We start from the raw sequence: 13,200 nt of genomic DNA on the forward strand, positions 1-13,200 counted from the left end.
GTGTGTAGATTGAGGGGGGGAACTATTTAATACATTTTAGAATAAGGACGTAACATAATATGGGAAAAGTGAAGGGGTCTGTATATTAGAGTTGGCTTTAGAGGCACTTATAAAGTCCACAAGCAACATAGAACACGCCCCGTGACTCCTCGGCCAATCAGAGCAATGAAAGATGAGACTTGGAGCTCCCCAGACTTCTCGGCCAATCAGAACATCCATGGCTTACACTTGACATTGGGACCCTTACCAAGTCCAATCCCTACACCTACCATGTGCTGGAGGAGTGAGTGGAGCGCCCCCTAGTGTCAAACAGAATGTACACTTTGAAATTGGACTTGGATGTGGTCAGTCCAAGACTACATTTGATGTCAAATCAAATTCACATACACATGTTTAGCAGATGTTATTGCAGGTGTAGCGTAATGCTTGTGTTTCTAGCTCCAACAGTGCAGTAATATATAACAATTTCACAACAATGCACACAAATCTTAAGTAATGGAATGGAATTAAGAATATACAAATATTTGGGCAAGCAATGTCGGAGAGGTGTAACGGATGTGAAACGGCTAGCTTAGTTAGCGGTGGTTCGCGCTAAATAGCATTTCAATCGGTGACGTCACTTGCTCTGAGACCTTGAAGTAGTAGTTCCCCTTGCTCTCCAAGGGCCGCGGCTTTTGTGGAGCGATGGGTAACGATGCTTCGTGGGTGACTGTTGTTGATGTGTGCAGAGGGTCCCTGGTTCGCGCCCTGGTATGGGCGAGGGGACGGTCTAAAGTTATACTGTTACAGAGGCATAGACTAAAATACAGTTGAATAGAATACAGTATATATATATGAGATGAGTCATGGAAAATATGTAAACATTATGAAAGTGACTGGTATTCTATTATTAAAGTGGCCAGTGAATTCAAGTCGACAGTATGTATTTAGGCCAGCAGCCTCTAACGGGCTAGTGGTGGCTATTTAGCAGTCTGAAGGCCTTGAGATAGAAGCTGTTTTTCAGTCTCTGCATCCCAGTTTTGACACACCTGTACTGACCTCGCCTTCTGGATGATAGCGGGTGTACAGGCAGTGGCTCGGTGGTTGTTGTCCTTGATGATCTTTTTGGCCTTCCTGTGACATCGGGTGCTGTAGGTGTCCTGGAGTGCAGGTAGTTTGCCCCTGGTGATGCATTGGGCAGACCACACCACCCTCTGGAGAGCCCTGCGGTTGCGGGCGGTGCAGTTGCTGTACCAGGCGTTAATACAGCCCGACAAGATTCTCTCAATTGTGCATCTGTAAAAGTTTGTGAGGTTCTTAGGTGCCAAGCCCAATTTCTTCAGCCTCCTGGGGTTGAAGAGGAGCTGTTGCGCCTTCTTCACCACACTCTGTGTTGGTGGAATATTTTAGTTGTCAGTGATGTGTACACCAAGGAACTTGAAGCTTTCCACCTTCTCCACTGCGGTCCTGTCGATGTGGATGGGGGGTGCTGTTTTCTGAAGTCCACGATCATCTCCTTTGTTTTCTTGACATTTAGTGACAGGTTATTTTCCTGGCACCACACTCCGAGGGCCCTCACCTCCTCGCTGTAGGCTGTCTTATCATTGTTGGTAATCAGGCCTACTACTGTTGTGTCGTCTGCAAACTTGATGATTGAGTTGGAGGCGTGCGTGGCCACCCAGTTATGGGTGAACAGGGGGTACAGGAGGCGGTTGACCACGCACCCCTGTGGGGCCCCTGTGTTGAGGATCAGCGAAGTGGAGCTGTTGTTTCCTACCTTCACCACCTGGGGGCGGCCCGTCAGGAAGTCTAGGACCCAGTTGCACAGGGTGAGGTTCAGACCCAGGGCCCCGAGTTTAATGATGAGCTTGGAGGGTACTATGGTGTTGAATGCTGAGCTACAGTCAATGAACAGCATTCTTACATAGGTATTCCTCTTGTCCAAATGGGATAGGGCAGTGTGCAGTGTGATGGTGATTGCATCGTCTATGGATCTATTAGGGTGGTAAGCAAATTGAAGTGGGTCTAGGGTGTCAGGTAAGGTAGAGGTGATATGATCCTTGAGGTTAAGCACAGGCCTGAATGTGACATCCAAAAGCCCATTTTTCCATCCATTCCCATATCTATTTAAAGTTAAAGTCGAAAATGGCTCTACAAGTCCTAACCTAACCTTAACCCTTACCTTAACCATTTTACATGTCAAATTCAATGGGTTAGGGACGTCCCGAGGAACCAAGATAGCGCTGACCGAATCACAACCGGTTTCTGCTAGAGTTTTTTTTTTTGTATTTGTAAAATGGCTATTTCGTTAATATTCATGAAAACAAAACATTTATGTTTGGTCTTAATTTAAGGTTAGGGTTAGGTATAAGGTTAGCAGTGTGGTTTAGGGTTGGTTTTAAAATCTAATTTTAAGAAGTTACAAACAAGTAACCTAGTGATTAGAGCGTTGGACTAGTAACCGAAAGGTTGCAAGATCTATTCCCGAGCTGACAAGGTAAAAAATCTGTCATTCTGCCCCTGAACAAGGCATAACTGTTCCTAGGATGTCATTGAAAATAAGTATTTGTTCTTAACTGACTTGCCTGGTTAAATAAAGATACAATTAAAATAAATTAAAAAGTTAAATTGTCGAAATGGGCGGGGTTTACGACTTTGTGTATTTGGTACGTAGTGACGACCGCTCAACAATCACAACACTTCGATGAGTAAAGTGTAATGGATTTACACTCCAGTCCAGCTGGTGGCGGTAATGCGCCTTTTGGTTGTCAACCGCCATTTTAAAAATCACAAAACATGAATGAGAAGAACTTTGAGCTGTCGCTCAGACGGAGAGGATATAGTTTCATGTTTTTGGAGCTCAACATTGACAAAAATGGTCATTTGAAACCGAAATAATTCTTGCAAAGCTGAATGATAGTCTTTGGTAGCGTGCATATCTGGAAAAGGTGTTTGAGACACTGATAGCATTGCACAGATAGCCGGCGTGGAAGAATGGCTGGAAGTGTTGTGTTAACTGGCTAACGTTAGCACTAGCCAACTGACTGACTAGCTAGCTAAATCGCCACATTCGCGGCGCATGAACTCATTGCATTGGGATTTGTTAGGACTGGAAATACATGTCTTTTTTTGTGGATACAGGAAGAACTTTCCAGTCCACACGACCATCGCGTCAAACCCGTAGTTCACGAACATGATCAAATTCATATACCGTATCAATGCATGAAGTCAAGATGAACAGGAAGAAGGACAAGGGATTTGAGAGCCCGCGGCCTTTTAAATTATAAGTATTTTCTATTACCTTTGGCTTAGTTAGCTTTGCACACACGTTTGTCCTTAAGTTATTACTTGGCACAGTATATAATACTGTAGCGCCATTATTCCTCAATGTGTTAACCTGTTATGTCATGTTTATTCCCACACGACTCACCAGGTTGTCTGCATCAACAACATCAACTTTCAAAGAAAGTCTGTGATTGTAAGTATATCGTAGTAAATATATTCGTTAACTATATTTCCCCCAAGTACACGCAATGAAATGCTAGTTTATATCCCTGTTGTTGTATCTGTAGAACCTAGCTGTAGGCTATATCCCTGTTGTTGTATCTGTAGAACCTAGCTGTAGGCTATATCCCTGTTGTTGTATCTGTAGAACCTAGCTGTAGGCTATATCCCTGTTGTATCTGTAGAACCTAGCTGTAGGCTATATCCCTGTTGTTGTATCTGTAGAACCTAGCTGTAGGCTATATCCCTGTTGTTGTATCTGTAGAACCTAGCTGTAGGCTATATCCCTGTTGTTGTATCTGTAGAACCTAGCTGTAGGCTATATCCCTGTTGTTGTATCTGTAGAACCTAGCTGTAGGCTATATCCCTGTTGTATCTGTAGAACCTAGCTGTAGGCTATATCCCTGTTGTTGTATCTGTAGAACCTAGCTGTAGGCTATATCCCTGTTGTTGTATCTGTAGAACCTAGCTGTAGGCTATATCCCTGTTGTTGTATCTGTAGAACCTAGCTGTAGGCTATATCCCTGTTGTTGTATCTGTAGAACCTAGCTGTAGGCTATATCCCTGTTGTTGTATCTGTAGAACCTAGCCACATGACTGAGAACCAAACATATTTCTACTGCGAGACATTGAAAACGACAGTATAAATATGTGTAGTCTTAGTCATTTGGCCGTGTAGAACCAGTCTAGTTTCTCATCCATGTCAACGGACACACCCCTCTATTTGACAGGGCTTTGTGGAGCTGACCATCTTCCCAACTGTGGTCAACCTGAACCGGATCAAACTCAACAGCAAGCAGTGCAGGATCTACAGGGTCCGAGTCAACGACCTAGAAGCACCATTCATTTACAATGACCCTACTCTAGAGGTCTGCCACCACGAGTCCAAGCAGTAAGTCCTCATACACACACGGTCTAGTATTCATAACTCTCCATGAGGGAAACAGAAAACAACAGTACATCTCCATCCTCCAGTACATCTCCATCCTCCAGTACATCTCCATCCTCCAGTACATCTCCATCCTCCAGTACATCTCCAACAGTACATCTCCATCCTCCAATACATCTCCAACAGTACATCTCCATCCTCCAGTACATCTCCATCCTCCAATGTTCTCCTTGGTTCTTTTTGATGTTTTCACAAGAAACAATGACTGGGATGTGTGGTTGTTTTATCAACCTTAGTGGAAGGCACACTAAGTTGCTCTGGATAAGAGTTCCTGCTGAATGACAAATGTGTGTAAAGTCAAGTGAGGAGGACAGGAGTAATCAAGGAGAAGACTTGAGATTCACCCCCTTGTATTACACAACTACTTTCAGAACACTGACCTGCAGTAAGTCCTCACCTCCTCCTCCTCTCTCTGCCCTGTCCCTTGCAGGAGGAACCTGAACTATTTCTCCAGTGCCTACACAGCAGCAGTCAGTGCTGTGGACCCAGATGCAGGACACGGCGAGCTGGTCATCAAAGTCCCCTCGGAGCTGTGGAAGCAAGGAGACGGTGAATACAGGACCTCGTCTTGTTCCAGTCAAATGTTGTCTCTGAATCGGGTTCATCTACGTTATGACGGCAGGGTAACCTAGTGGTTAGAGTGTTGGACTAGTAACCGAAAGGTTGCAAGTTCGAATCCCCGAGCTGACAAGGTATAAATCTGTCGTTCTGCCCCTGAACCAGGCAGTTAACCCACTGTTCCTAGGCCGTCATTGAAAATAAGAATTTGTTCTTAACTGACTTGCCTAGTTACATAAAGGTAAAAATGAAATTAAATGACCTTCTTTGGTGAATGATTGACCTCCGTTGCATCTGACTTGAGTCTTGAGACTTGGGACTTGAGACTTGGGACTTGAGTCTGTAGTTTGAATATGAAGGTTCAAGGCGTATTCTGATCGCCCGGTTGGTCCTCGATCTGTTTATAGAGTACCAACACACCTGGAACCAGGCTAATGTCCTGCAATGCTCTTAGCTTAATGCATATAGCATCAGGAAGCTTTAAAGTGTGGTTTATGTACAATTGAACTTGGTGCCCTGTAAATAAATGACTGTTTCTATGTCTTCAGAGATGAATGTGCTGAAGGTGTACATAGAGTTCTCTCTGGACCAGCCTAAAGGAGGCCTTCACTTTGTGGTGCCCGACGTAGAGGGGAGCATGGCTGAGAGAGGAGCACACGTCTTCTCCTTCGGATACCAGAACTCCACAAGGTGGGGAGGGAGACATTGATTGATTGATGTCATATTGAGACTTTTATTCTCTGTGCTGTCTAGGCTGGCCTGGTGTATCTCTCTGTCATTCTCTCTCTCTTTCTCCTCTATCTTCTCTTTCTCTCTGTCATTCTCTCTACTCTCTCTCTCTCTCCCTGTTCTCTGTCTCTCGGTTGTTCTCTCTCTACTCTCTGTCATTCTCTCTACTCTCTCTCTCCCTGTTGTGTCTCGGTTGTTCTCCTTTTTCTCTCTGTCATTCTCTATCTCTCTCTCTCCCTGTTCTCCTTTCTCTGTCATTCTCTCTCTCGGTCATTCTCTATCTCTCTCTCTCTCCCTGTTCTCGGTCTCTCTCTGTCATTCTCTCTCTCTCTCTCTGTCATTCTCTCTCTCTGTCATTCTCTCTCTCTCATTCTCTCTCTCTCATTCTCTCTCTCTCTCTCTCATTCTCTCTCTCTGTCATTCTCTCTCTCTCTCTCTCATTCTCTCTCTCTGTCATTCTCTCCACTCTCTGTCATTCTCTACTCTCTCTTTCATTCTCTCTCATTCTCCTCTATGTAATACTATCAGATATGTTGTCACAAGCCTCGTCCTTCCTTGCTCCTTGACTACTTACACTCTTGTCCACCGGTCTTCCTCTCCCAGGTTCTGGTTCCCCTGTGTGGACTCATACTCAGAGCTGTGCACCTGGAAGCTGGAGTTCACAGTGGATGCCTCTATGGTAGCTGTGTCCTGTGGGGACTTGGTAGAGACTGTCTATACCCATGACATGAGGAAGAAGACCTTCCACTACGTCCTCCCCATCCCCACCGCCGCCTCCAACATCTCACTGTCTGTCGGGCCCTTTGAGATCCTGGTCGACCCCTACATGCATGAGGTACTGTCTGTGTGGAAAAGCATTGCATAGAAACCCAGCATTACCCATCACAATGGATTTAGTAGAAGCCAGTAGGGTGTTCTGAAAGGAGAATGGATTTAGTAGAAGCCAGTAGGGTGTTCTGAAAGGAGAATGGATTTAGTAGAAGCCTGTAGGGTGTTCTGAAAGGAGAATGGATTTAGTAGAAGCCAGTAGGGTGTTCTGAAAGGAGAATGGATTTAGTAGAAGCCTGTAGGGTGTTCTGAAAGGAGAATGGATTTAGTAGATGCCTGTAGGGTGTTCTGAAAGGACAATGGATTTAGTAGAAGCCAGTAGGGTGTTCTGAAAGGAGAATGGATTTAGTAGAAGCCAGTAGGGTGTTCTGAAAGGAGAATGGATTTAGTAGAAGCCAGTAGGGTGTTCTGAAAGGAGAATGGATTTAGTAGAAGCCAGTAGGGTGTTCTGAAAGGAGAATGGATTTAGTAGAAGCCAGTAGGGTGTTCTGAATGGATTTAGTAGATGCCTGTAGGGTGTTCTGAAAGGAGAATGGATTTAGTAGAAGCCAGTAGGGTGTTCTGAAAGGAGAATGGATTTAGTAGATGCCTGTAGGGTGTTCTGAAAGGAGAATGGATTTAGTAGAAGCCAGTAGGGTGTTCTGAAAGGAGAAGGGATTTAGTAGAAGCCAGTAGGGTGTTCTGAAAGGAGAATGGATTTAGTAGAAGCCAGTAGGGTGTTCTGAATGGATTTAGTAGAAGCCAGTGGGGTGTTCTGAATGGATTTAGTAGAAGCCAGTAGGGTGTTCTGAATTGATTTAGTAGAAGCCAGTGGGGTGTTCTGAATGGATTTAGTAGAAGCCAGTAGGGTGTTCTGAAAGGAGAATGGATTTAGTAGAAGCCAGTGGGGTGTTCTGAATGGATTTAGTAGAAGCCAGTAGGGTGTTCTGAAAGGAGAATGGATTTAGTAGAAGCCAGTAGGGTGTTCTGAATGGATTTAGTAGAAGCCAGTGGGGTGTTCTGAATGGATTTAGTAGAAGCCAGTAGGGTGTTCTGAAAGGAGAATGGATTTAGTAGAAGCCAGTGGGGTGTTCTGAATGGATTTAGTAGATGCCTGTAGGGTGTTCTGAAAGGAGAATGGATTTAGTAGAAGCCAGTAGGGTGTTCTGAATGGATTTAGTAGAAGCCAGTAGGGTGTTCTGAATGGATTTAGTAGAAGCCAGTGGGGTGTTCTGAATGGATTTAGTAGAAGCCAGTAGGGTGTTCTGAAAGGAGAATGGATTTAGTAGAAGCCTGTAGGGTGTTCTGAATGGATTTAGTAGAAGCCAGTAGGGTGTTCTGAAAGGAGAATGGATTTAGTAGAAGCCTGTAGGGTGTTCTGAAAGGAGAATGGATTTAGTAGAAGCCAGTAGGGTGTTCTGAAAGGAGAATGGATTTAGTAGAAGCCATAAGGGTGTTCTGAAAGGAGAATGGATTTAGTAGAAGCCAGTGGGGTGTTCTGAAAGGAGAATGGATTTAGTAGATGCCTGTAGGGTGTTCTGAAAGGAGAAGGGATTTAGTAGAAGCCAGTGGGGTGTTCTGAAAGGAGAATGGATTTAGTAGATGCCTGTAGGGTGTTCTGAAAGGAGAATGGATTTAGTAGAAGCCAGTAGGGTGTTCTGAAAGGAGAATGGATTTAGTAGAAGCCAGTAGGGTGTTCTGAATGGATTTAGTAGAAGCCAGTAGGGTGTTCTGAATGGATTTAGTAGAAGCCAGTAGGGTGTTCTGAATGGATTTAGTAGAAGCCAGTAGGGTGTTCTGAATGGATTTAGTAGAAGCCAGTAGGGTGTTCTGAATGGATTTAGTAGAAGCCTGTAGGGTGTTCTGAAAGGAGAATGGATTTAGTAGAAGCCAGTAGGGTGTTCTGAATGGATTTAGTAGAAGCCAGTAGGGTGTTCTGAATGGATTTAGTAGAAGCCTGTAGGGTGTTCTGAAAGGAGAATGGATTTAGTAGAAGCCAGTAGGGTGTTCTGAATGGATTTAGTAGAAGCCAGTGGGGTGTTCTGAATGGATTTAGTAGAAGCCTGTAGGGTGTTCTGAAAGGAGAATGGATTTAGTAGAAGCCAGTAGGGTGTTCTGAAAGGAGAATGGATTTAGTAGAAGCCATAAGGGTGTTCTGAAAGGAGAATGGATTTAGTAGAAGCCATAAGGGTGTTCTGAAAGGAGAATGGATTTAGTAGAAGCCAGTGGGGTGTTCTGAAAGGAGAATGGATTTAGTAGAAGCCATAAGGGTGTTCTGAAAGGAGAATGGATTTAGTAGAAGCCATACGGGTGTTCTGAAAGGAGAATGTATTTAGTAGAAGCCATAAGGGTGTTCTGAAAGGAGAATGGATTTAGTAGAAGCCATAAGGGTGTTCTGAAAGGAGAATGGATTTAGTAGAAGCCAGTGGGGTGTTCTGAAAGGAGAATGGATTTAGTAGAAGCCAGTAGGGTGTTCTGAATGGATTTAGTAGAAGCCTGTAGGGTGTTCTGAAAGGAGAATGGATTTAGTAGAAGCCAGTAGGGTGTTCTGAAAGGAGAATGGATTTAGTAGAAGCCTGTAGGGTGTTCTGAATGGATTTAGTAGAAGCCAGTAGGGTGTTCTGAAAGGAGAATGGATTTAGTAGAAGCCTGTAGGGTGTTCTGAAAGGAGAATGGATTTAGTAGAAGCCAGTAGGGTGTTCTGAAAGGAGAATGGATTTAGTAGAAGCCAGTAGGGTGTTCTGAATGGATTTAGTAGAAGCCAGTAGGGTGTTCTGAAAGGAGAATGGATTTAGTAGAAGCCAGTAGGGTGTTCTGAATGGATTTAGTAGAAGCCAGTAGGGTGTTCTGAATGGATTTAGTAGAAGCCTGTAGGGTGTTCTGAAAGGAGAATGGATTTAGTAGAAGCACTGAGTGTACAAAACATTAGGAACACCTTCGTCGGGCCATGGACTCTACAAGGTGTTGAAAGCGTTCCACAGGGATGCTGGCCCATGTTGACTCCAATGCTTTCCACAATTGTGTCAAGTTGGCTGGATGTCCTTTGGGTGGTGGACCATTCTTGATCCACACGGGAAACTGTTGTGTGTGTGAAAAACCCAGCAGCGTTGCAGTTCTTGACACAAACCGGTGCACCTGGCATCTACTACCACTCCCCGTTCAAAGGCACTGAAATATTTTGTCTTGCTCTTTCACCCTCTGAATGACACACACGCACAATCCATGTCTCAATTGTCTCAAGGCTTAAAAATCCTTCTTTAACCTGTCTCCTCCCCTTCATCTACACTGATTGAAGTGGATTTAACAAGTGACATCAATAAGGGATCATATCTTTCACCTGGATTCACCTGGTCAGTCTGTCATGGAACGAGCAGGTGTTCTTAATGTTTTGTCCACTCAGTGTGTATTTAAGCAGATTTCCTTTCCACCTACGACCACTAGGTGGAGAATGACTCCTTATACTCTGTAAGTTGAAGCAGCGTCAAGGATGTGTGAATCAGTCTAGGAAACTCGGCGTGCGATGCTGAAATATTGTCCAAGATGGTTTCTCTTCAAATATACGTTTGGATAGAATAGAATACAAAAGAAACAGAATAAGTGTATTCTCCCCCCCCCCCCCCTCGTCGGTAACCTAGGAGCTCGTCGGTGACCTAGGAGCTCGTCTGTAACCTAGGAGCTCGTCGGTGGCCTAGGAGCTCGTCGGTGACCTAGGAGCTCGTCTGTAACCTAGGAGCTCGTCGGTGACCTAGGAGCTCGTCTGTAACCTAGGAGCTCGTCTGTAACCTAGGAGCTCGTCGGTGGCCTAGGAGCTCGTCGGTGGCCTAGGAGCTCGTCGGTAACCTAGGAGCTCGTCGGTAACCTAGGAGCTCATCGGTAACCTAGGAGCTCGTCGGTGTTACTTGGATTTGTTTCCGAAGAACAGCGTGGTAACTGTGGGTTCTTATCCAGATTTCTAGAAGTCTGGTACAGAGAGATTATTGAAATGATATTTCATCATCGTATTCAGTACCAGGCATACATTGAGCAAAGCTTTGGCATAGCTGAGAGTGTCTCAGAGGGAACCTCTGTAGTGTTGACACCTGTTTAAAGATATTTCCCCCTTTTCCCAGGTCACCCACTTCTGTTTACCCCAGCTCCTGCCCCTGTTGAAACACTCCATGTCCTACCTGCATGAGATCTTTGAGTTCTACGAGGAGATCCTGACCTGTCGATATCCTTACTCCTGCTTCAAGACTGTGTTTGTGGACGAGGCCTACGTCCAGGTGTCTTCCTACGCGTCGATGAGCATCTTCAGGTGGCTACAGTCTCTTGTGTCTAGTCCTGATCTTTATGTGGCTTTTACTCTCCGTCAACAACACATTTTTACTTTAGAACGATGTTTCACAACGTTTGGATGTTTACATCGTATTGTGGAAACTTCTCACTGTTTGTTTGTTTTAACCTTTTACATTTTCCACGAGTTTGTCACTGAAAATATTTCGATTGGGAGGTCCAATTAAATTCTGATTTATTACGTCAATATTTACTCGGTTAAGACCTGCACCTCAGGTGCTTTTGCAGTTTCCCTCGGTGACAAAGAACAGCTCTCCTCAACCATTCATTTCTTGCTTTCACTTTTCATAATGCTGACTTGTTTTGGCAGAAGTCAAACTGAAAATGGTTTTTCTTCTCCCTTACCCCCTTTCCTCATCCCTCTCTCTCTCTCTTGCCCTTCTCTCTCTTCCCCTCTCCCTTACCCCCTCTCCCTCATCCCTCTCTCTCTCTTGCCCTTCTCTCTCTTCCCCTCTCCCTTACCCCCTCTCCCTTATCCCTCTCTCTCGCCCGTCTCTCCCTTACCGGTCTCTTCCTCTCTCCTCTCAGTACTAATCTGCTCCACAGTGCCATGATCATAGACCAGACCCCCCTGACCAGACAGTGTTTAGCTCAGGCCCTGGCCCAGCAGTTCTTTGGCTGCTTCATCTCCAGGATGTCCTGGTGAGTAACGTACTGAGTAATACCTGACGGAATATAGTGGAGTGGTGGAGCGGCCTACAGACACCACACACACACACACTCTCTCACACACGTCAAACGTAAGAAGCACTCCTGGTTCAACCTAGGAGCTCGTCGGTGGCCTAGGAGCTCGTCGGTGGCCTAGGAGCTCGTCGGTGGCCTAGGAGCTCGTCGGTGGCCTAGGAGCTCGTCGGTGGCCTAGGAGCTCGTCGGTGGCCTAGGAGCTCGTCGGTGGCCTAGGAGCTCGTCGGTGTTATTTGGATTTGTTTCCGAAGAACAGCGTGGTAACTGCGGGTTCTTATCCAGATTTCTAGAAGTCAAGTACAGAGAGATTATTGAAATGATATTTCATCATCGTATTCAGTACCAGGCATACATTGAGCAAAGCTTTGGCATAGCTGAGAGTGTCTCAGTATGATGAATCTGTGTATGTGTTTGGCAACGTGTCTACAGCTGGGGGGGGGGGGGGGGGGGCTCTTGGCAAAAGTGCTGCTGCTGTCAGTTGGGGAGGCTGAGGTTTCACGACGTCTTCAAAGGATCACTGCAAACAATGGACCCCCTGTCTCATTAAGTGTTTAAAACTAAGTCAGATGTGGAAGCTCCACTTAGTCTTATTTCATTTTTCTTGTAGAAAAAGCCCCAGTTGTGTAACACCTCGGGGAAGTCGAACAGGCCTTTCTCTTTTTGATACGAAAGACCCGTCACCTGCTTGCAATTCATCTTGTGGTTTCATTTCTTTTCAAGCCTGTAATTGAAGTCAGCTTGTTTTCTGAAACAGCTCGTATCCAGCTTGTAAAGAGAGGTTTAGCACTTTCTGTGTGTTACAGATGTTCACATGATTTCATCTCATTACATGAAGCTACGGCCAGTATTCATTAAATTAGTCTGAGGTAAAAACCACCATGGTTGAATAAAGTATAGTGTGTGTGTGTGTGTGGGTAAGTTAGTAAATGTCTGCCAAACGGGTTAAAATGAAGTCATTGTGTGTCGTCTGGCCCGATCGCCTTACCTGCTGTCTGGTCTGTGTTCTGTAGGGCTGATGAGTGGGTGCTGAAGGGGATCTCTGGCTACATCTATGGTCTGTACCTGAAGAAGACCTTTGGCGTGAACCAGTACCGCCATTGGATCAAAGAGGTAGGGGGTGGAACCAGTACCGCCATTGGGTCAAAGAGGTAGGGGGTGGAACCAGTACCGCCATTGGGTCAAAGAGGTAGGGGGTGGAACCAGTACCTCCACTGGGTCAAAGAGGTAGGGAGTGGAACCAGTACCTCCACTGGGTCAAAGAGGTAGGGGGTGGAACCAGTACCTCCACTGGATCAAAGAGGTAGGGGGTGGAACCAGTACCTCCACTGGGTCAAAGAGGTAGGGGGTGGAACCAGTACCGCCACTGGGTCAAAGAGGTAGGGGGTGGAACCAGTACCGCCACTGGGTCAAAGAGGTAGGGGGTGGAACCAGTACCGCCATTGGGTCAAAGAGGTAGGGGGTGGAACCAGTACCTCCACTGGGTCAAAGAGGTAGGGAGTGGAACCAGTACCGCCATTGGATCAAAGAGGTAGGGGGTGGAACCAGTACCTCCACTGGATCAAAGAGGTAGGGGGTGGAACCAGTACCTCCACTGGGTCAAAGAGGTAGGGGGTGGAACCAGTACCGCCACTGGGTCAAAGAGGTAGGGGGTGGAACCA

At 45.6% G+C, this 13,200-nt stretch overlaps 1 protein-coding gene across 1 annotated transcript in view; it reads left to right on the top strand.

Moving 5' to 3' along the window:
* The first annotated feature begins 2,779 nt into the window (after window positions 1-2,779).
* The window catches only part of LOC109885467 (transcription initiation factor TFIID subunit 2), a 40,929-nt gene continuing 30,508 nt past the window's right edge, over window positions 2,780-13,200 (top strand). Inside the window, exons 1-9 of the mRNA XM_031820511.1 lie at window positions 2,780-3,262; window positions 3,403-3,457; window positions 4,215-4,375; window positions 4,863-4,981; window positions 5,539-5,680; window positions 6,323-6,554; window positions 10,636-10,820; window positions 11,387-11,500; window positions 12,553-12,652. Coding sequence (XP_031676371.1) covers window positions 3,198-3,262; window positions 3,403-3,457; window positions 4,215-4,375; window positions 4,863-4,981; window positions 5,539-5,680; window positions 6,323-6,554; window positions 10,636-10,820; window positions 11,387-11,500; window positions 12,553-12,652 — 1,173 coding nt within the window. The 5' untranslated portion in view covers window positions 2,780-3,197. The remainder of the gene's footprint in view (window positions 3,263-3,402; window positions 3,458-4,214; window positions 4,376-4,862; window positions 4,982-5,538; window positions 5,681-6,322; window positions 6,555-10,635; window positions 10,821-11,386; window positions 11,501-12,552; window positions 12,653-13,200) is intronic.

The sequence above is a fragment of the Oncorhynchus kisutch genome, unplaced genomic scaffold (assembly GCF_002021735.2).
Source record: "Oncorhynchus kisutch isolate 150728-3 unplaced genomic scaffold, Okis_V2 scaffold3444, whole genome shotgun sequence".
Lineage (NCBI taxonomy): Eukaryota > Metazoa > Chordata > Actinopteri > Salmoniformes > Salmonidae > Oncorhynchus > Oncorhynchus kisutch.